Source organism: Cololabis saira, chromosome 6 (genome assembly GCF_033807715.1).
Source record: "Cololabis saira isolate AMF1-May2022 chromosome 6, fColSai1.1, whole genome shotgun sequence".
Taxonomy (NCBI): Eukaryota; Metazoa; Chordata; class Actinopteri; order Beloniformes; family Belonidae; genus Cololabis; species Cololabis saira.
This window is the reverse complement of record NC_084592.1, coordinates 6,763,937-6,785,761: the sequence shown is the minus strand read 5'-3', so window position 1 is coordinate 6,785,761 and position 21,825 is coordinate 6,763,937. Positions and strand designations below refer to the sequence as shown.

Here is a 21,825-nt window from a genome sequence, read left to right as displayed (position 1 = left end):
TAAAATTGATTGATTAAAAAAAACCATAACATAAAATAAATGCAGCCTCAACAGGGCACAAGCCAGTGTCCTATTTGTGCCAGTCCCAAGCCTGGGTAAATGCAGAGGGTAGTGTCAGGAAGGACAATTGGGTTGGCATACTGTTGGTCAAAGAAGGAAAAGATAGATGAACTGATATGATGATAGCATAGTTTTCTATGCATTTCGGGGGTTTGACCCCCCAAAATTTTCAGCGTCTCCCACCCGCCATCACCCAGGTGACCTGTACCGGGAAGCCCCAACCCCACCGACCTCCACATATGCTTGTATGATGTTATTAATCGATGAGTATGTTGCCTCTCTGTGCTGAGGTGTTTTTTAGGCACGTTCATACTGTGTCTTTACACCGTGTGAAGATGTTTTTTTTCCCTCCTCTTTCCCAGTGTCATCCTTTCTAAGCTAATGATAAAGGCGGCGCCTACAGGCAGCTGACTCAGCACTTGTCTGCCCATGTCCTATGTTGTCACTTGTTGTGTCTCTTTTTTGTTCTCTTGGACTGGCCGTACTGGAACAAATTTTGCTGTGTCTGGCTGCGGACTCAGTGACAATAAAATTAATCTTAATGTTAATTATATGTTAATTATAGTTATATGTTATATTTAGAGATAAAGACAAATGTCTCTAAGGCCAGGTTTCCACTGTACGATTTTTGATGTTTTATGAGATTAATGCAAGGTACACTGTATAATTTGGACCTGTGCAATCTCAGCTGAGATGTCAAGAATGCTGTCCTCACACTGAACAATGATGTACACTTGTGTCTTAGGCTGTGGCGGGATGCAGGTTGCATCATCAGCAAGCACAGTGGTAAAAAAAAAAAAAAAAACAATTGAAAATGAACCATTCTGTAGTGGCTTGTATGTGTGCTGAAAAAGCTTCAAAATAAAATAAAAAAATCAGTAATGTAGAATGTGTTTCAGGTCATGCATTAGTGGAAGAAACACTCTTGACACTGGTCTGGTATAGGTGCCTCCCCCAGAAAATCTTTAATGAAGTAAACGCCCTTTCCAGCTTTCTGGTGAATTTAATTGGTTGTTAGACATCTAGAGTCTAGAGAGTGGGGACTCTGGGGCGTGCTCATCCATCACCCAAGCCGAGGTCACTGAGGTAGTTCGTAAGCTCCTCAGTGGCAGGGGGTGGATGAGATTAGCCCTGAGTACCTCAAGTCTCTGGATGTCGTAGGGCTGTCTTGGTTGACACTCCTCTGCGACATTGCATGGAGGAAGGGGACAGTACCGCTGGGGTGGCAAACCGGGGTGGTGGTCCCTCTGTTTAAAAAGGGGGACCAGAGAGTGTGCTCCAACTATAGGGGGATCACACTTCTCAGCCTCCCCGGGAAAGTCTATGCCAGGGTACTGGAGAGGAAATTACGGCCGATAGTTGAACCTCGGATTCAGGAGGAACAATGCGGTTTTCGTCCCGGTCGTGGAACACTGGACCAGCTCTATACCCTCCGCAGGGTGCTCGAGGGTTCATGGAAATTTGCCCAACCAGTCTACATGTGTTTTGTGGATCTGGAGAAGGCATTTGACCGTGTCCCTCGTGCCATTCTGTGGGGGGTGCTCAGTGAGTATGGAGTCCGGGGCCCTCTATTAAGGGCTTGTCAGATTAATCAAAGTCTGAATTAAGTTTGTTCTTATGAGAATCAGAATCAAGTCAAGTCAGAGAGCTGACTGTGTTTTAGACATGCTTTGACACACGCAGGAGGTTAAAATTGCTGACTTCCTGGTTGGTCAAATGGACCATTGTCTTTAGGTGCATCAGTTTCAAGACCCCCATCACATGCTCTAAACAGATAACAGGGCAGCCACTTCCTTGGAGATACTCAGGGGGGTCGACTGACAGCCGTCTCATTGTCTTTAAGGGTTAGTTGACCATCTCATGACAACAAAACCCCCTTGACCATCTTTTAAAAGGATGTCTGTTGCTCTGCACACCACAGATAAGTTACTTATTAACTGAAAAGTCATAGGTGTGACTTTTCAACCATCATCTGATCTGTTTGACCATCTGTTTCTGTCCATTGTCCATTCAACTATTTACTATTGGGTGTCTTTTACCCCCAACGTCTGTTATCTATACATTGTTTACCAAATATGGTTTTTCCTGTCATCCTTGCTGAATAAAAGCGCCAGCTCTGCAGAGAGCCAGTTGGGAGAAGGGCTGACGAGCTAAGAGGAGGGTCGTGTTGCCCCTGAAGCTCCTCAGACTTCTCTCCAAGACTTCTGCAGAAGGCCTTAAAAATCATTCCACAAGTCTCTGTGTCTTTCCTAAGTTATTAATTTATGTTGTGATGATTTAGGAACCTAACAGGCTGTCCGGTCTCTATATGATCGGAGCAGGAGTTTGGTTCACATTGCCGGCAGTAGATCAGAATTGTTCCCGGTGCATGTTGGATTCCGGCAGGGCTGGCCTTTGTCACCGGTCCTGTTCATTTTTTTATGGACAGGATTTCCAGGCATAGCCAGGGGCCGGAGGGGATCCGGTTTGGGAACCACAGGATTTCATCTCTGCTTTTTGCAGATGATGTTGTCCTGTTGGCTTCATCGGACCGGGACCTTCAGCATGTGCTGGGGCGGTTTGAGGCCGAGTGCGACGCGGCAGGGATGAGAATCAGCACCTCCAAAACCGAGGCCATGGTTCTCCATCGGGAAAGGGTGGCAAGCCTTCTCTGGGTGGGTGGAGAAGTCCTGCCTCAGGTGGAGGAGTTCAAGTATCTCGGGATCTTGTTCACGAGTGAGGGAACGATGGAGCGTGAGATTGACAGACGGATCGGTGCAGCGTCCGCAGTTATGCGGTCGATGTACCGGACCGTCGTGGTGAAGAGGGAGCTGAGTCAAAAGACGAAGCTCTCGATTTACCGGTCAATCTACGCACCTACCCTCACCTATCGTCATGAACTTTGGGTAGTGACCGAAAGGACAAGATCGCGGATACAAGCGGCCGAGATGAGTTTCCTCATCCTCATGGCTGGACGCTCCTTTAGAGATAGGGTGAGGAGTTCGGTCACCCGGGAGGAGCTCGGAGTCGAGCCGCTGCTCCTTCACATTGAGAGGAGTCAGCTGAGGTGGCTTGGGGATCTGTACCGGATGCCTCCTGGATGCCTCCCTAGGGAGATGTTCCAGGCATGTCCCTCCGGTAGGAGACCCCGGGGAAGACCCAGGACACGCTGGAGAGACTATGTCTCTCGGCTGGCATGGGAACGCCTCGGACTCCCCCCGGAAGAGCTGGAGGAAGTGTCTGGGGATCCCTGCTGAGGCTGCTGCCCCCGCGACCCGGGAACGGATAAGCGGAAGAAGATGAGTGAGTGAGTGAGTGAGTGTTAAGGCCCTGACACACCAAGCCGAAAATCGGCCGTCGGGCCGTCGGTGAGCGTCGGGCCGCGTCGGTCGGGCTAGTTTCCCCGGTGTGTCCTGCACGTCGCCACAGGTTGGGCGCCCGTCGGGACCTTTTCAGCCGATTCGACATGTTGAATCGGCGTCGGCTGTCGGTCAAACAGCTCACTCTGTGATTGGCTGTTCAGGTAGCTAATCAGTGCACGAGAAGAGAAACGGAAGTGACGAAAATAAACAAACGGCAAAGGATAAGAGGACCATGGATGTATTATATCACAAGAGGATCAGAATTCAGCTGTATCAGAATTCGCATCCCAACCTGGGCTCATTTTATCCAAATAACGCCTGAAATTTGATCCGATGTTTCGGGGATCAGAAGAGCCACTGGCCCCGGGCGCACCAGCAGCTCACGGCCAGTGACGTGATCACTGGGTCAAGCTGCCGTCGTCCTGGGGAGAAACCTGCAGCTCTGTGGAGCATTACCGCCGGCTGAAATAAATCATTTAGGAAGATAAATGTTGGTTTAATAGATGAAATCTAACAGTTGTAGCTGCCACATTAGTTTGTCTGAATATAAAGTGAAGCTTCATGTTTTTACTAGATATTATATCTAGTATATTACTAGATAATTATATCTGTGTATATATATATATATATATATATATATATATCTGTATATATATATCTGTATATATATATATATCTGTATATATATATCTGTATATATATATATATATATATATATCTGTATATATATATATATATATATATATATATATCTGTATATATATATATATATATATATATATATATATATATATATATATATATATATATATATATATATATATATGTATATATATATATAGCACTGACCAAAGCACCTGCAGAAATACTGCAGGAATGACATAGCAGCAGTTAAATGCATGCGTCGAGTCGCTCTCTCTGCGGCTCCTATTTCAGTTCCCGGACAACTTCTCTGTCAAAACACAGCAACGAAAAGTAGTTATATCATGAAAATACAACGAGCTCCCGATATATAACGTTGTCATAACACTTAAATCACCTTTATTTACCTAGCAAGCACGCTAAGATAACTAACAAAAACCTAACATACTATTAAAGACCTAACTTTTAGGGCAGCATTTGGCCGCCACTGAAGAGGCTTCGCTGTTTTGTATTGCATTTGTTTTCTCAATAAAGCTTTGAAAAAAAAGCGCTTCCCAGAGCTTCCGGTTTTCCCTTGTTTTTGAGTGAATACAGACTACCGCTGCCTGCTGGTATGGAGGGAAATTACCTCTCACGCATGCGCAGAACGTGCGTGCTAGTCAGGCCGTCGGGTGTCGTCTTTGCAGTGTGTTCAAAGAGCCCGACAGAGCCCGACACAGCCCGACACAGCCCCACACAGCCCGACGCGAGCCGACACAGCAGTCGGCAGAGAGCGGGGGAAGTCGGGTTGGTGTGTCAAGACCTTTAGACATCTATTTTTACGGAGCAGACATGGGCTTATACTTGGCCATACATGAATATGATTGTTTTATGTCATTGTTATATTTGGATGAAACTGAAAAAACTGAATACACACTTACTTTGTTACACAAAATAAAACATAGCAATCTTGTATTTTTAATGTAACCTCAATTTGATGTGACATAGGCACTGGCGGTTCTAGGATTCTTCTGAAACCAGGGCCATTATGGGGCCAAATGTAACCTTCAGGGGCCAACAGTATTACCACCATTTTCACTCAGAAATAGCGCTGCTTGACTGAACATCAATTGGCAACAATGCAATAAGCACATTATAGCAGATGGCGGTAAAACGTGTTGTCTGACTGAAAAAACAGGAAACATGCATCAAGATGACTTGCCATGCCAAAAGGCTGTGACATCCAGTGTTTTATATCTATGGCTGGAGTGTCCATCAACTATACACTAGGTTACATCCCTGAATACTTGATTCCCTGCCATTGAGCATTTTCTGGACTATGAAACAGCACTCTGGTCTGTGGATTAGTGTGAAATTACTGTGGACTGTGTGCCACAAGGCTGGGACTCATTCTTGAACCAATTTGATTCCCATCATAGTCTGACTAAATGTATCTACCCATCATAGCCTTATTGTAAACAATTTTTCTATTAAAAATGCCATATGACCATACCAATTTATTTATTTTAATACATGTACATAAAACACAAATAAAAACTAGATCCATATGGCATCATTACCTACAGGGATTACGGCTAAAGTTGAACATACTTAACTATATAGGCTACTTAATATTTGTATAGTTGTACAAATTATTTTTTTACATGTACGAACTTCGCCCTATGTCACAGAGTCCAGGGGAGGGGCCGCGGAGCCGGCGGAGTCCAGGGGAGGGGCCGCAGAGCCGGGGGAGTCCTGGGCAGGGGCCGCAGAGCCGGCAGAGTCCTGGGAAGGGGCCGCGGAGCCTGCAGGGTCCTGGGCAGGGGCCGCGGAGCCGGCAGAGTCTTGGGCAGGGGCTGCGGAGCCGGCAGAGTCCTGGGCAGGGGCCGCAGAGCCGGCAGAGTCCTGGGAAGGGGCCGCGGAGCCGGCAGGGTCCTGGACAGGGGCCGCGGAGCCGGCAGAGTCTTGGGCAGGGGCTGCGGAGCCGGCAGAGTCCTGGGCAGGGGCCGCGGAGCCATCAGAGTCTTGGGCAGGGGCTGCAGCAATTAAATTGTTCCAAATTTATAAAAGATAAAACATTTGAACAGTTTATAAGTATAAAACACACAGTTAACACTAGAACTTGCATTAATCTGGATTCCTGCCGTGATTCCTGCCGTGGACAGCTCCCTGATACAGTTTCCTCACCTGGATCCTCAGTGCTCAGCCATACACTTGTGTGAATTGTAGTGTGCTTGTGTGTGTGTGTGTGTGTGTGTGTGTGTGTGTGTGTGTGTGTGTGTGTGTGTGTGTGTGTGTGTGTGTGTGTGTGTGTGTGTGTGTGTGTGTGTGTGTGTGTGTGTGTGTGTGTCTGTGTGTGTGTGTGTGTGTTTGGGGGGGTGGAGGCAGGGATTATTAGTAAGTTTTATGTTTTATGTAAAGCGCTTTGCGTTGCATTTTTTATTTGAATGAAAAGCGCTATACAAATAAAGTTTGATCTCATTTGATTGTTTATTTCTGTAATAAATCTCATTTTAATATTCAAGCAATGAAATTGTTCCAAAATGTATAAAAGATAAAACATTTGAACGGTTTATAAGTATAAAACACACAGTTAACACTAGAACTTGCATTAATCTGGATTCCTACCTTTGCTGCTGCTGTCAGAGACTGATTCTGTCTGAGTCTCAGGTAGGAGTCTCTTCCATAATTGTCGTGGGAACCAGTTTCCATTGTTATCAGAAATGCCAATACTATTATTATACTGAGCTAAAGCATCCTGTATTTGGCGGACGGCCTTCCTGTTTTCATCACAGATCAGTAGTCCTGGAACAGTCTCGTGGAAGAGGACATCAACATCCAGGACAACATTCCTGAAAGTCTCAGACCACCTTCTCCCACCGGTTGAGTAGTCGACATCTCGGGTGTGATGCATCACAACCAGAATGATCTTTTTATCATCTGCTGACACCAGAAAAAAGAACAAGAGATGAAACTGAGGCTTCAACCTTGTTTATTAAAATAGTATTTATTCATGTTTATTGTAGCTGTTTAAAGTTTCGTTACAAGACTACTACGTGTATATGTATTTATAAAATTCATCCATGTGTACATTAACATGATGGTTTCATGTGAAAAAAAAAGTCCAACATGAAGTAATCTGTTGCATACCAACAGATAAAACAGCTGGAACACAGTACCTGAAACCTCCCTCATGGCTGCTTCCACATCTGACCCAACACGAGAGCTGATTGGACAGAAGACAATGATGACATCACTCTCCTCTGGGCTTGTGAAATTCACATGTAGCCCATCTGTCATTTGTCTCAGTAGACCTTCATCTGCTCCAAATGTTTCTCCTGTAGTGACTTTATAGACCTTAACTGGTGGTACATGTAAGAAAATATAAATCAGGACAAACATGTACATATCAGAAATAATTCCATTCCATTGTTACACATTCTCTGAAAATATGGTCCAGTGTTAGGACGTATTTTGGTTGGCAGAAAGGCTCTCTGCTCGCCCCTGTCTGTCCCAGCCACCTCTTCTCCCCATCCATTGCAGACCGCGCTTTTGACATTTGGAAATTGAATGGCATAAGGACTATGAAGGCCCAATTACGAATTAAATTTAATTTACCCCAATCCCATTTTTTTCGATTTCTCCAGGTACGCAATTATATTTAAGTTAATACACCTTCATTTCCCGATCTGCCTGATGAATCCACCATGGAATCTCTGTTCTCCTTCGAGCCCTCAAGAAGGGGTGCTATTTCCTTTATATACACGCACTTATCTAGTCTGCAAAACCCATCGCTGGAGTTCATAAAGTCTGCTTGGGAGGGGGATGTGGGGGTGGATTTGACATCGGAGCAGTGGGAGAAGGCCCTGGAGGGGGTTCATACAGCTTCAATCTGTGCTCGCCATGGCCTCATTCAATTTAGGGTGTTGCATCGCCTTCATTATTCTAGAGTAAGACTTTCTAAAATGTTTCCCAATGTAGATCCCACGTGTGACAGGTGTAAGGCCTCTTCGTCCTCCCTAGCACACACATTCTGGCTCTGTCCCAACCTGCACACCTATTGGAGTTAGATCTTTACAACGCTGTCAGAGGTCTTCAAAACTGTAATTCAGCTCTGATAGCTATCTTTGGTATAGCGGGAGGGGAGAACGATAATCTCTCTGGAAATAAACTCAAAATAACCAAATTTGTCACCCTGTTGGCACGGAGACTGATCCTCCTGAACTGGAAGAATCCTCAACCACCGAGCTGGACTCAGTGGCTGAGAGATGTGAGGCAGCACCTTGTACTGGAGAAACTGAGATTTGTGTTGCAAGGCTCCCCAGATAACTTTGAGAGTACCTGGAAACCATTTATGGATTACATTGAAACCAAGCTTTAACTCTCCCACTTTCCGGTATACATCTCCAGATCAGGCCTGAAATTTGAGACCACGGCCCAATATCTAGTTAAACTCTTTTAGCCCATCAAGTTGAGAAAAGCCCTGAACTGCCTGTCTGTCTGAGTCTGTATAGATTTTTTTTCTTTCTTTCTTTTGAATTGAAGTGTCTTGTAAATTTTTGAATGTCTGTTATGTTTTATATGTTTAAAAGAAAAAGCCAATAAAAAGAGTTTTAAAAAAAAGAAATAATAATTGAAAACTGTATATTTGTTTGAGCGAAGACACTCGCTGGATATTATCTTGTGCCACCCTAATAAGAAATAAAGCACTTTTAGATCATATTTAGATGCATGAAATTAACTGATGTGCAACTTGAATTTCCTGAATAAAAAGGTTGAGGAAAATGAAAGGAAATACTTGAGCATTTTATCTAATGTTCACACTTAATTCAGTCTCCCAAATAACTGCAGAATCTATCAAATTCTGTCGTGTTCACAGCAGCTACTTTCACAAAGTCCACAAAAATGTTGAATGTTAACATCAAGAAATGTTGGCCTTCATTTGAGATCTTTTTTTTTTAGGAGCTCTTCTTGTTTCATGTATGGAATAACACGTTTGCATGGTTTTTCTGAGTTTCTTGGGCCAGTTTGTAAAGAACACTGATGTGACACACTTTTAAATAAATGTTACAAAATGCGGAGTACCCGGCCTTCTTGGGGTCCCTGGGAGGAGTACTTGATAGTGCTGCAACTGGGGACTCCATTGTTCTACTGGGGGACTTCAACGCTCACGTGGGCGATGACAGTGATACCTGGAGAGGCGTGATTGGGAGGAACGGCCTCCCCGATCTGAACCCGAGCAGTGTTTTGTTGTTGGACTTCTGTGCTAGCCACAGTTTATCCATAACGAACACCATGTTCAAGCATAAGGGTGTCCATCAGTGCACGTGGCACCAGGACACCCTAGGCCGGAGGTCAATGATCGACTTTGTTGTCGTCTCATCTGACCTTCGGCCGCATGTCTTGGACACTCGGGTGAAGAGAGGGGTGAGCTGTCAACTGATCACCACCTGGTGGTGAGTTGTATGCGCTGGCGGAGGAGGAGGTTGGACAGACCGGGCAGACCCAAACGGATTGTGAGGGTCTGTTGGGAACGTCTGGCTGAGCCCTCTGTCAGGGACATCTTTAACTCCCACCTCCGAGGGAGCTTCTCTTGGATCCCGGGGGAGGCGGGGGACATTGAGTCCGAGTGGACCATGTTCTCTGCCTCCATTGTCGACGCGGCGGTTCGAAGTTGTGGACGCAAGGTCTCCGGTGCCTGTCGTGGCGGCAATCCTAGAACCCGGTGGTGGACACCGGAAGTACAGGATGCCGTCAGACTGAAGAAGGAGTCCTACCGGGCTATGTTGGCCGGTGGGACTCCTGACACAGTAGATAGGTACCGGCAGGCCAAGCGAGCCGCGGCTCGGGCAGTCCTGGAGGCAAAAACTCGGGTCTGGGAGGAGTTCGGGGAGGCCATGGAGGGAGACTTTCGGTCGGCCTCAAGGAAATTCTGGAGGACCGTTCGGCGCCTCAGAAGGGGGAAGCAGTACTCTGCCGGCACCGTTTACGGTGTGGGTGGGGAGCTGTTGACCTCGACTGGGGACATTGTCGGACGGTGGAAGGAATACTTCGAGGATCTCCTCAACCCGACTGACATGCCTTCCACTGAGGAAGCAGAGGGTTGGGGCTCGGAGGCGTGCTCATCCATCACCCAAGCCGAGGTCACTGAGGTAGTTTGTAAGCTCCTCAGTGGCAGGGCACCGGGGGTGGATGTGATTCGCCCTGAGTACCTCAAGTCTCTGGATGTCGTAGGGCTGTCTTGGTTGACACGCCTCTGCGACATCGCATGGAGGAAGGGGACAGTACCGCTGGAGTGGCAAACCGGGGTGGTGGTCCCTCTGTTTAAAAAGGGGGGCCGGAGAGTGTGTTCCAACTATAGGGGGATCACACTTCTCAGCCTCCCGGGGAAAGTCTACGCCAGGGTACTGGAGAGGAGATTACGGCCGATAGTTGAACCTCGGATTCAGGAGGAACAATGCGGTTTTCGTCCCGGTCGTGGAACACTGGACCAGCTCTACACCCTCCGCAGGGTGCTGTTGGGTTCATGGGAATTTGCCCAACCAGTCTACATGTGCTTTGTGGATCTGGAGAAGGCATTTGACCGTGTCCCTCGTGCCATTCTGTGGGGGATGCTCAGTGAGTATGGAGTCCGGGGCCCTCTATTAAGGGCTGTCCGGTCTCTGTATGATCGGAGAAGGAGTCTGGTTCGCATTGCCGGCAGTAGATCAGACTTGTTCCCGGTGCATGTTGGACTCCGGCAGGGCTGCCCTTTGTCACCGGTCCTGTTCATAATTTTTATGGACAGGATTTCTAGGCGCAGCCAGGGGCCGGAGGGGATCCGGTTAGGGGACCTCAGGATTTCGTCTCTGCTTTTTGCGCATGATGTTGTCCTGTTGGCTTCCTCGGACCGGGACCTTCAGCATGTGCTGGGGTGGTTTGAGGCCGAGTGCGATGCGGCAGGGATGAGAATCAGCACCTCCAAATCCGAGGCCATGGTTCTCCATCGGAAAAGGGTGGCATGCCTTCTCCGGGGGGGGGGAGAAGTCCTGCCTCAGGTGGAAGAGTTCAAGTATCTCGGGATCTTGTTCACGAGTGAGGGAATGATGGAGCGTGAGATTGACAGACGGATCGGTGCAGCGTCCGCAGTTATGCGGTCGATGTACCGGACCGTCGTGGTAAAGAGGGAGCTGAGCCGAAAGGCGAAGCTCTCGGTTTACCGGTCAATCTGCCTCAGGTGGAAGAGTTCAAGTATCTCGGGATCTTGTTCACGAGTGAGGGAATGATGGAGCGTGAGATTGACAGACGGATCGGTGCAGCGTCCGCAGTTATGCGGTCGATGTACCGGACCGTCGTGGTAAAGAGGGAGCTGAGCCGAAAGGCGAAGCTCTCGGTTTACCGGTCAATCTACGCACCTACCCTCACCTATGGTCATGAACTTTGGGTAGTGACCGAAAGGACAAGATCGCGGATACAAGCGGCCGAGATGAGTTTCCTCCGCAGGGTGGCTGGACGCTCCCTTAGAGATAGGGTGAGGAGTTCGGTCACCCGGGAGGAGCTCGGAGTCGAGCCGCTACTCCTCCACATTGAGAGGAGTCAGCTGAGGTGGCTTGGGCATCTGTACCGGATGCCTCCTGGACGCCTCCCTAGGGAGGTGTTCCAGGCATGTCCCACCGGGAGGAGACCCCGGGGAAGACCCAGGACACGCTGGAGAGACTATGTCTCTCGGCTGGCCTGGGAACGCCTCGGACTCCCCCCGGAAGAGCTGGAGGAAGTGTCTGGGGTGAAGGAAGTCTGGGCATCCCTGCTGAGGCTGCTGCCCCCACGACCCGGGAACGGACAAGTGGCGGACGATGAGTGAGTGAGTGAGTGAGTGAGTGAGTTACAAAATGCCAGTATTAAAGAGCCTAAAACTGACGATCCAGAATAAAGTTAACCCAAAGATAGTGTATTGTAGGAAGTCCAGATTTCTCTGTGAAACCCCTTTGTCTTCATGTAAATCAGATTCAGAATCTATTTCATTCACCACGTTTGTTCAAACAAACAAAGAATTTGGCCTCTTCCTCTAACGCTTGAATATTTAGTTATATATATGTCATTACTGATCCAGATCTGAGAGCGCAGAGGCCATAAACTCTGCTCTCTTTGCATCGATTGACAGTATTTTGTGCTATTCACAACAATCATTATTAAGTTTTATGTTTTATGTAAAGCGCTTTGCGTTGCATTTTTTATTTGTATGAAAAGCGCTATACAAATAAAGTTTGATTTCATTTGATTGTTTTTTTCTGTAATAAATCTCATCTTAATATTCAAGCAATTAAATTGTTCCAAATGTATAAAAGATATAGATATAAAGATAAAGATACAAGTATAAAACACACAGTTAACACTAGAACTTGCATCAATCTGGATTCCTACCTTTGCTGCTTACACAACCGACGAGTTGTGTAAACCACTTTATCCAGCCCAGGGCAGGGGCCGCAGAGCCGGCAGAGTCCTGGGCAGGGGCCGCAGAGCCGGCGGAGTCCTGGGCAGGGGCCGCAGAGCCGGCAGAGTCCTGGGCAGGGGCCACGGAGCCGGCAGAGGCACTTTCCTGTTGTAGCTCATTCGTCTCTTGGCTGAGCAGTTCATCATCTGCCTTAACTGTGAGTATTTGCAAGAAAATATGAAGCAGGTAAAGTATAAACACAATAGATAAAAACTAAACACTGCAAGAAGGATCTCATATTAGTGTAAATCTATAAGACCAGATGACAACTTGAGAGGTCCTTGACACAAAGGTGGAATTCTTTAAGTTTAAGTTAGTTTATATTTTATTTAGAAAATAATGTGGCCTCTCCTTCTGACACTTGAATATTTAGTTATGAATATGTAATTACTGATCCAGTTCAGAGGAATAAAATGCCACAAACTCTGCTCTTTTTACATCCATTTTGTGCCATTTACCAAAACAACTTGAAAAAATCCCTTCCATACACAAAACCAACATTCCATTAGTAAAGTGCTACTCAACACTGTGTGCTTGAAACATGATGTCAGGTTTCATGTCCATTGCGTGCTGAGTAAATTAAAACAATAATGGTGGAGGAGACGGTGCTGTCAGCTTTCTTCAACAAACAAACATGATCAGAAAGTTGTTGGAAATTCACAAAAAACTTCTCACTTACAGAACATGGGGGAAGTAAACCCTGGAAAGGGTTATCAGACCTTTGCAGCGCCTGACAGGTGTGTCAGTCATCAAAATCAACTAATGCGTTAAAGGGCTATTTAGATTTTTTAAAACTTTTGTCGGATGGATTTAAAAATAAGATAGTTTCACAGTAAAATAGTTGTATGTGAATGTCATTAGATATTACTTTAATGATTCCTAAATTAAATGGGCTACTAAATTATGATTTAAAGGGGATTTCCACCATGCATTTTGAGACTTGAGGGCTTTTAATTCAGAGTCCTAAATAAGAGAGTGTGGTGGACACTAATGGCCCTTTTCCACTAGTATCTACTCAGCTCGCTTCTACCCTCCACGCCCCCGTCTTGCGCTTTTCCACTACGGGCCGAGGCGGGTGTAGGCCTGCCAAGCCGATACTTTTTCTGTAACCATTCTGCCGAGGTTCTAACCGGGCTGAGCTGGCACTATATCTGACGTCATCACCTCCACGCCACTGATTGGTCGGGGGGCGGAGCTGACTCCCGCTTCCTGATTCAAATGAATCGCGGCGATTTTATTATACAGCGCAAACTTCCGTTTGGTGATCCAACTCTGAAGTGCAGATGTTCATAAACATGGTGGCTGACGAGAGAATTTATAAGGGATGTAGACGGGCGATAAGGAACGATCAGATCTACCAGGTGCTCTGTTTTATTCTCAGCCACTCGCAGCCCCAGCTGATTTCTCATCAGCGCCGACACGAACAAAGGAGTTGCGCAATCGAGTACGTCACAGCAGCTTCACCCCAACCCGCCCACTTCTCACTGTCAGGCCTTTGTCAGGCTGGTGTGGTGAGGACCCAGATGCAGGAGAGAGTGGGAGGCCAGAGGCAGGAGTTCTCAAAAAAACAAGGATTTATTCCACAAAAGGCAAAAACAAAGCACTGCTTGGCAGGATCAAAAACAGGCAGGAGACATGGAGGATAACACAGTACAGGACCACAAGGAGCAAGGGGATGACAAGACCAGGGGCCTTTCTCAATACCAAGAACACAAAGTATAGACTTGTGTTCTTGGAGAGTAGGTTCTTGCAAGTCGTTCTTGGAAGAATGAACTCGCAAGAACACGAGCACACGAACAGTTTGAGACGATGCATTCTTGCTGGTATTGCGCAATACCCGACGCAGCCTCCTAGCTGGGCTTTATCATCCAAAATAATAGTTGGTTTTGCGATATGTACACATTATATATATATATATACACACACACACACACACATGTGTAAATATATATATATATAAAACAGTCAATATACAATACTCTGATGCGCTGATGTAGGCTGCCACAAGTGTATACTAACAATGTAATGCCTATTTTTAATAAAGCAGCAACAATATCCTTTCATAGTACATGATATTTATTCTATATTGTTTTGTTTTGTTTAAGTGCTTTTAAGTCTCACGAGCCAAGAATTTTCTGTACATCATGAGCCAACGGCGGGGGAAAAAAAACCCGGTAAAGGTTATTGTTTGTGGATCGCGTTATTTAATAGTATTTAGAGAGCATATTGAATTGCATTGTTGGCAAATATGGAGCGGGCAACTATATCAGCTATCGTGGCCGTCGGCAGCTTCACTGGGAGCAGAAGAGGAGGCTGCTGAGCTGAGAAGAGCCAGGAGGAGGAGTTTGGAAAGATGTCGCGCTATCCTAGCGTCTCTGGCTTTGTAAGTTATCTCACAAAGTTTCCCTAAAGCAGCACTTTGTTTTCCATGATTATTAAAGTTAACGAAATTATTATGAGACAGTTTAGAAATTTTAAGGTGTGAAACATGATTAACATGATCCTCCCCGAACTGTGTAATAGTGATGCTTTAGATCCACCCCTTTCATTCATAAATTTCCAACTTTCAATCCAACTTGACATCTGACATTTGATATGTGATACTGTTGATGATGCCCCAGCACCACCTTGTGGTGAAATCGTGCAATATTAGCGTTTGTCTCTGGCTATGTAAGTTTCTTATAAAGATAACTTAAGATAACCTTCACACAGAAAGGCAGTTCAGAGAAGGATCCCTGCAACCAGGATGGCCAAGAATGATAAAACCAGATTGGTTTTATCTGCAAATGTGTCTGGACTAAAATATTTGTCTTTATACATCTGTACATATTTTTAAATGAAATATAAATAACCAGAGCAGTTGGAACAGACATTTTAATAATAGAGGCAATAGGAATAAAAGATACCTAACGTTTAATGAGACATTCCCATTACATAATATTAAATACATCTAAGTGAAATAATCATGAACAAATACAGTAAACAGTTAAGGACGAATAAATAAATGAATATTGGGACGTTAATTGATAATGAATAAATAATTCATAAATAAGTGGAATATATTAAATATATACATTTCTTTTTTTTTTTTTAAACAGGATCAAACTCCTCGGAGGTACGTGCAAATAAACAACGTGCAACGTATCCTCTGCACGTTCTTCTCTGAGGCCAACCTGAAACCAGCTTTTAGGTTCCAGAGATCCATCAACGTGATGGTCACAGAGTCACAGTTTGCAGGATAGTCCACAATGTAGTGAAGGGGATGATGGCCATCCTTCACTGAGTCATCCATTTCCCCAAGCCAGGAGAGATGGAGGAGGTGGGGCAGGAGAGATGGAGGAGGTGGGGCAGGAGAGATGGAGGATGTGGGGCAGGCTTTGCTCGCCTGGCCGGCCATGAGGCTCCACTGTGCGGCTGGTGCCATAGATGGTTGCCATGTCAGAATCCTCCCACCTGCTGAACCACAAAAGAAGTGCTATTTGAACCACAAGCTCTTCCCTTCGGTGTCAAGGAGTTGTAGAAGGAGTCCTCTACCCACCAGCTGCTGCTTCCTCCCCCTTGCCTGCAGCACCCCGTGACCCTCATGACCCCATACTGCCATCCTGTAGCAAGTAAGAAAAAACACAGAATAAATAGTTTATTACAGTTGTTACTTTGCATTTGCATTCCTGGATTTCCCTCGGGATCACTGAAGTTTCTATCCATCCATTTGAAACACTACATGTATTTTAGTGCTTAAAACCCACTAGAGAGCCATCTTCATCTTCCTCCGGGCTTTGGAGATCCGGCCTCTATTTGCCCCCAAAGTGATTGCTGCATCCTGCACAATCTGTCTGCTGACAGGAGACATCCAGGATCTGTGATGTTAAATTGTTATAAATATTGTTTTGTTGATTAATTTAAAAATATTGTGTATATAGTTAAATGTCCAATGAACACTGTTAAATTAGTTATTACAATCATTATTATAATCATTATATTAGCTGAATTATCTATGATGAAAAGTTATCAATTTGTTTTGTTGATTAATTAAAATTATTATTATATGGCTACTAACTGTTTTAATTTTCTTTTTACATATCTCATACAATGGCAATGAAAATTGAAAAAATGCCTCTATTAATCACCAGCTATTTTAGTTATAAAGAATCATGCCAAATTGAATGTCTGTCTCCAAGTTAAGTCAAAAAGTGTTCTATGTAACAGATGTCATTTTCAGAAGAATTCTTTGCTCTGACCACCATTATAAGCTTTGGTGCCTCACCTGAAGTTAACTATTACGCTAGGCTGAGTACAACTAATGTTACTTAAACTTACATTTTCTCAGAAATCAATGTAATAACAGTGTTACGAATATTAATAAAAATATATCTTACAGTTGTGGGTCTGTCTGCCTTCTGCCATCATGTGACTGTGGGGAAAACCAGACGGGTCTGTGAGCATTGGACTGGCCGACTGGACAGCGAGCTCGCCCCACAGGCGCTGCCTGCAGGCGAGCCACTTTAAGGAGCTTCTCAACTCCGAAAAATGTAGGAGCAAATGTTTGAATCGCCATCAATTTTCGTAAAACTGCTGATATTTGAAATCTACACAGTTGATTTATCACGTAAAGTGAATTCAGAAGTGAATTTAGTAATTTAATAGCATACGAAAATTGTAAACAACTTACAGCTTTTGTCCCCCGGTTCCCCGCTGTTCGCCGACTGCCGAAATGCATGCTGGGATACTTGTGTTGAGAAGTTCATACAAGTTACCCATAGATATATATAAAGGCTAGATGACTCAAGGCGGAGTCTCCAGTGTACGTAAAAACGTACTACTATATATATATATATATATATATATATATATATACATGTTATAAGGTAATAATATATGTATATATGTTATAATGTAAATATAAATATTACTAAGAATACTATTGAAATATTAATTTAATATAAATACCATGTCATACGTATCTGTTTCTTGTTATTTTCATACAAAAGTACGTTTTTCAATGTTTATAATTATTCACAAGTATGCAGTGTCATAACTACATCTCTGACGTTCATAACAAACCAAACTGTTTGAAAATCTGTTGAGAATTGAGCAAGTTAAGGTTGTTTAAGCAGTACAGGCACCATTAAACACAATGTTATGAGTGAGCGAGCTCTCCTGTGGCAAGATGGCCGCCGTGTGACGACGTCGCTCTGCATTGGCAGCAGCGCGGGCGAGTCATCTAGCCTTTATATATGTCTATGCAAGTTACCGAGCGATGCATCCTCGGTAAAAGTGGCGTGTCAAGAACACTTCCGGGAATTTGATCCGTTCTTGGCGAAATGCGAACTTGTGTATTGGGACAGTACTTGGGCGGCGACTGATGACGTTTCACAAGGACACAAGAACACAAGAACGGACAAGAACGCATATTGAGAAACGGCCCAGATATACACAGGGGATTAGGAAAATCCTCTCGCAGAGTGATGCAGAAAAACTAGTTCATGCGTTTGTATCTTCTAGACTAGATTACTGTAATGTGTTGTTAGCAGGATGTCCAAGTAATTTGCTGAATAGGCTCCAGCTGATCCAGAATGCAGCAGCTCGAGTACTGACAGGAATCAGCAGGAGAGACCATGTCTCTCCAGTGTTAGCGTCACTCCATTGGTTACCCGTAAAATTCAGAATCAAATTTAAAATTTTATTACTTGCGTATAAAGCCCAAAACGGCTTAGCTCCGCATTATTTGCAAGACCTGATAGTGCCTTATGTTCCTGTCAGAGCTCTCCGTTCTCAGAGTGCAGGTTTACTCGTAGTTCCTAGAGTATCCAAATGTAGATTTGGAGGGCGGGCGTTCTGCTATCAGGCACCACTACTATGGAACCAACTTCCAATCTGGGTTAAGGAGGCTGACACCACCTCCACCTTTAAAACTAAACTTAAAACATTTCTGTTTAGTAAAGCCTATAGTTAGTGTTTAGTAAACCTCTAGCTGGTGTTGGTAAATCTCTAGGTAGTGTAAACTTTAGTGTGTCAGAGTCGCTCCTGTAGTTTCTTGTGCTGGCCCCCCCTTCTCTTCCCTTTTCTCTCTTTTGTCCATGTTGCAGCATCCTTTGCCGGACACCGGAACCTGCAGTGTGGGAGTGAGGGGGGCAGGGTAACGGCCCCTTTTGGGCGGGGGAGAAGGTTCGTCCCTCAAGACTCCTCTACCTTGCCCTGCCCCTTTTCAACCCTTCCCCGACCCTGCACCCCAACCTGGGACTTGATGATTGGGCCGGAGCTTCGGGAGCTGCGTGCTGGCCTGCGGTCCCCACCCCTGGTCATCCCGTTGCTGCTTCCACCTGCCTGCTGTGCTGTTGCCGTCCCTGACCCACCAGTCTGGCCCTCGGCAGGAGGGTCCCCCCTTACAAGCCTGGTCCTGCTCAAGGTTTCTTCCCTCCTAAAGGGGAGTTTTTCCTTGCCACTGTTTGGCTTAAGGTTTTTCTCCCACTAGGGGAGTTTTTACCTGCCATTGTTTATGTAATAACTGCTCGGGGGTCATGTTCTGGGTATGGGTCTCTGGAAAGCGTCTAGAGACAACTCTGAATAACGAGACACAGGTGCAGACAATCAGGGCAGATGGGACACAGGCGGGGCAAAACAGAAACTGAAAGACTGGGGGGAATGTCAAACCCTGACACTCACCTGGCTGTGGAAAAACAAACGGGGACAAAGCGCGTAGAGGCAGAGCCGGATTAACGCAAAGGCAAACTAGGCTTGTGCCTAGGGCCCGATTGACAGGGGAGGGGCCCAGACAGAGGGACAAAAAAATAAATAAATAAATAAAAGAAATGAATAAATAAAAGAAAAATATTCAAATGTCCTATCTACAATTTATTTCAGTGTTAATATATCAATATTTATTAATTAAAGGAGCTTGAGGCAGGATTGAGGCAGGATTTATGAAAAAAATTTGTATACGTTTTAAGTTTTCTAGTAATAATGTCAGATGAAGCGTTCCAAACCAAAATCCGAATCCGAATTTCCCGCGCTGTCCTGCGGATGTGACGTCACATGTAGGGCTGCAACGATTCGTCGACGTTGTCGACAAAAATCGATAATCAAAATTGTCGACAATGAATTCCATTGTCGACAATTGTCACCAGACGTGTTTTTCCAACGGAGTGAGGCGTCTCACTTCAATACAATCTCTGCCGAGAGTCGCGCATGCGCGATAGCGTCTCTGCCGAGCGTTAGCGGGTAAACAGAAATGACGGCGTCCCGTCCTGTAGCAGCTGCATGTAACAAAACTTCTAAAGTTTTGGAGCCTTTTAGCCTTGATACGGTAAATAAAAAGATTCTAATTTTCTGAGACAGTCCTGTATTTTTCATTGAAGTACCCATCTTTCTCGTGTTTATTATCATTTGCCACATAATTAAAGCGACATACTAAATTTAAGAAAAAATGACTAATTATCCGATTAGTCGACTTATCGTTTCAATAGTCGGTGACTAGTCGACTATTAAAATAGTCGTTAGTTGCAGCCCTAGTCACATGACGCTGCATGCACGTTCTCCCCGTTCTCCCGTGCCGGCTTCACTGTTGGCTGCAGTACCCCCGACAGCCGTCGTGGCAAAGGGTGGCGCTAGAGAGTCTCATTTCTTAAAAGGAGCCTCATGCTCCTTTAACTAAAAATAATAATGTTGTTTACTTTAACGTTACGTTACGTCACATTAACGCCAGTCCGCCCCTCAGCCAGTCCGAGGGGAGGTCGGCGGTCAAGCGGAACAATTAAGGTATCAGGCAGCTAGGTCGTTTTTTGAGTAACATACATTGAAGATGCTTTCAGGTGCGGCAAAACGTAAAAAGAAAAAAAATGAAGAGGAACAAAAGAAGAGACAGCGGGGGACTATACAGAAGTTTCTGTCGGGCAGCCGTCCGACTGTGAACCTGCTCATGTCAGCAGATCCGGAGGCCAAGCCAGGCCCCGAGACGCGGCCCGAAGACGCTGTGGCGCCATCAACATCGGCGCCACAGCCAGTTGCCAGTAACTCACATATTGACAAAAATGATAGAAGAACAGCAGCCAGATATAAGACAGCCCAATATAGTTTTGACGGAGCCTCTAGACCCAGAAAGGGTATTGTCAAGCTATCCATCTGATCCTGCAAAGTGGGTCCAAATTGACGACTGGATGCACTAAACCATCCCAGTCAAAATATTGGAGATTTCTCTGCATCACAGACGATTTGGATTTATATGGATTTTTGAATATGGATTTTGAAGACATTATCGAGGACTTCGCCTCATCAAAACTCAGGAGAAAGCATCTGTAAATGTAAGTTTCTATTAAAAAATCTAAATCTGAATAAGTAAAGTGAATATTAAAATCAAATGTAAAATGCATATAAATTAAATGTAGAATATAGGGCTATACTTTCTACAATAATGAAATGAAATATGAGAAATAAAACCAAGTATATTCAAATCTCAAACAGCTGTCTTTCATCTTATGTATACATTTTATTATTTCTCCACAAGATCGTGATAATCCTGTCATGACGTGTTTCTGCTGCGATGCTGAAAGGCTGAAGATTATCCCTGAGTGGAGTATGTTAAATGGTTTCCTCAGTAAGTGCAGCTGGTTTTATGTATTATTATTTATTGTTGGACAGTTTCTAAATGGTCTTGATAAATGTGAAAGGTTCATGTTTGTCTTCTTGTTCTTGTACTTAATCACAGGTGTGAATATGGGCTCCAGGAGAAGGGACAAGAATTTTTATTCACCCAATTTAGGCCCGTTTTCCTTGGCTGTCTGAGCAGGTTAGTAAAGAAAAGTGGGAAAAAAGTGTTCTTGGTTCAAACATAAGGTATGGATCAAGTTATTTAACGATTGCTTATTTTTCTATGATGTTTCTGTGATTAAATCTGCTTTTATGCAGATTTTTTTTTTTAATGCAGTCTAGTAAAGAACACCGTCCAGAGAAACATCTAGACCAGTGGAGAGAACTGCTGAACAGTCCAGACCAGGAGCTGAGAGGTGACGCTTGTCCATGAAAATAAACATCTTTACCACTACAGCACACTTTGTCTTACTGCAAATTTTATTGATCTTTGTATATTGGACTTCTTATTTAACTATTCAATTTAATCAACACATTTAATTAAGATTTTCTGCAAAATGCAATAGCTTAAAACTTATCTTCTTATCTTATTGTGATGTGATTTAGTTGTAGCTGTATTTTATATCTACCACTAGATGTCACTACAGTCTACGCTTTGTGTTATGAAGCAGGGGCTTCTGGGTAATAGATAGAGACTGCGTTAGAAAGCTAAGTCACGGCAGTTAATGAAGCAATGTTTTGTGTGCTCGT

The 21,825-nt window shown here is 44.7% G+C and overlaps 1 protein-coding gene across 2 annotated transcripts in view; it reads right to left on the bottom strand.

The window, feature by feature from the left end:
- Positions 1–5,040: 5,040 nt before the first annotated feature.
- The window catches only part of LOC133445734 (mucin-1-like), a 53,049-nt gene continuing 36,264 nt past the window's right edge, over positions 5,041–21,825 (bottom strand). The window contains exons 3-6 of one of the 2 annotated variants that reach the window (XM_061723123.1): positions 12,423–12,647; positions 7,202–7,384; positions 6,651–6,962; positions 5,041–6,058 (exon numbers count right to left, since the gene is read on the bottom strand). In XM_061723123.1, the coding sequence (XP_061579107.1) occupies positions 5,703–6,058; positions 6,651–6,962; positions 7,202–7,384; positions 12,423–12,647 (1,076 nt within the window). In that variant the 3' untranslated portion in view covers positions 5,041–5,702. The remainder of the gene's footprint in view (positions 6,059–6,650; positions 6,963–7,201; positions 7,385–12,422; positions 12,648–21,825) is intronic. The other variant, XM_061723124.1, reaches the window with a different exon arrangement.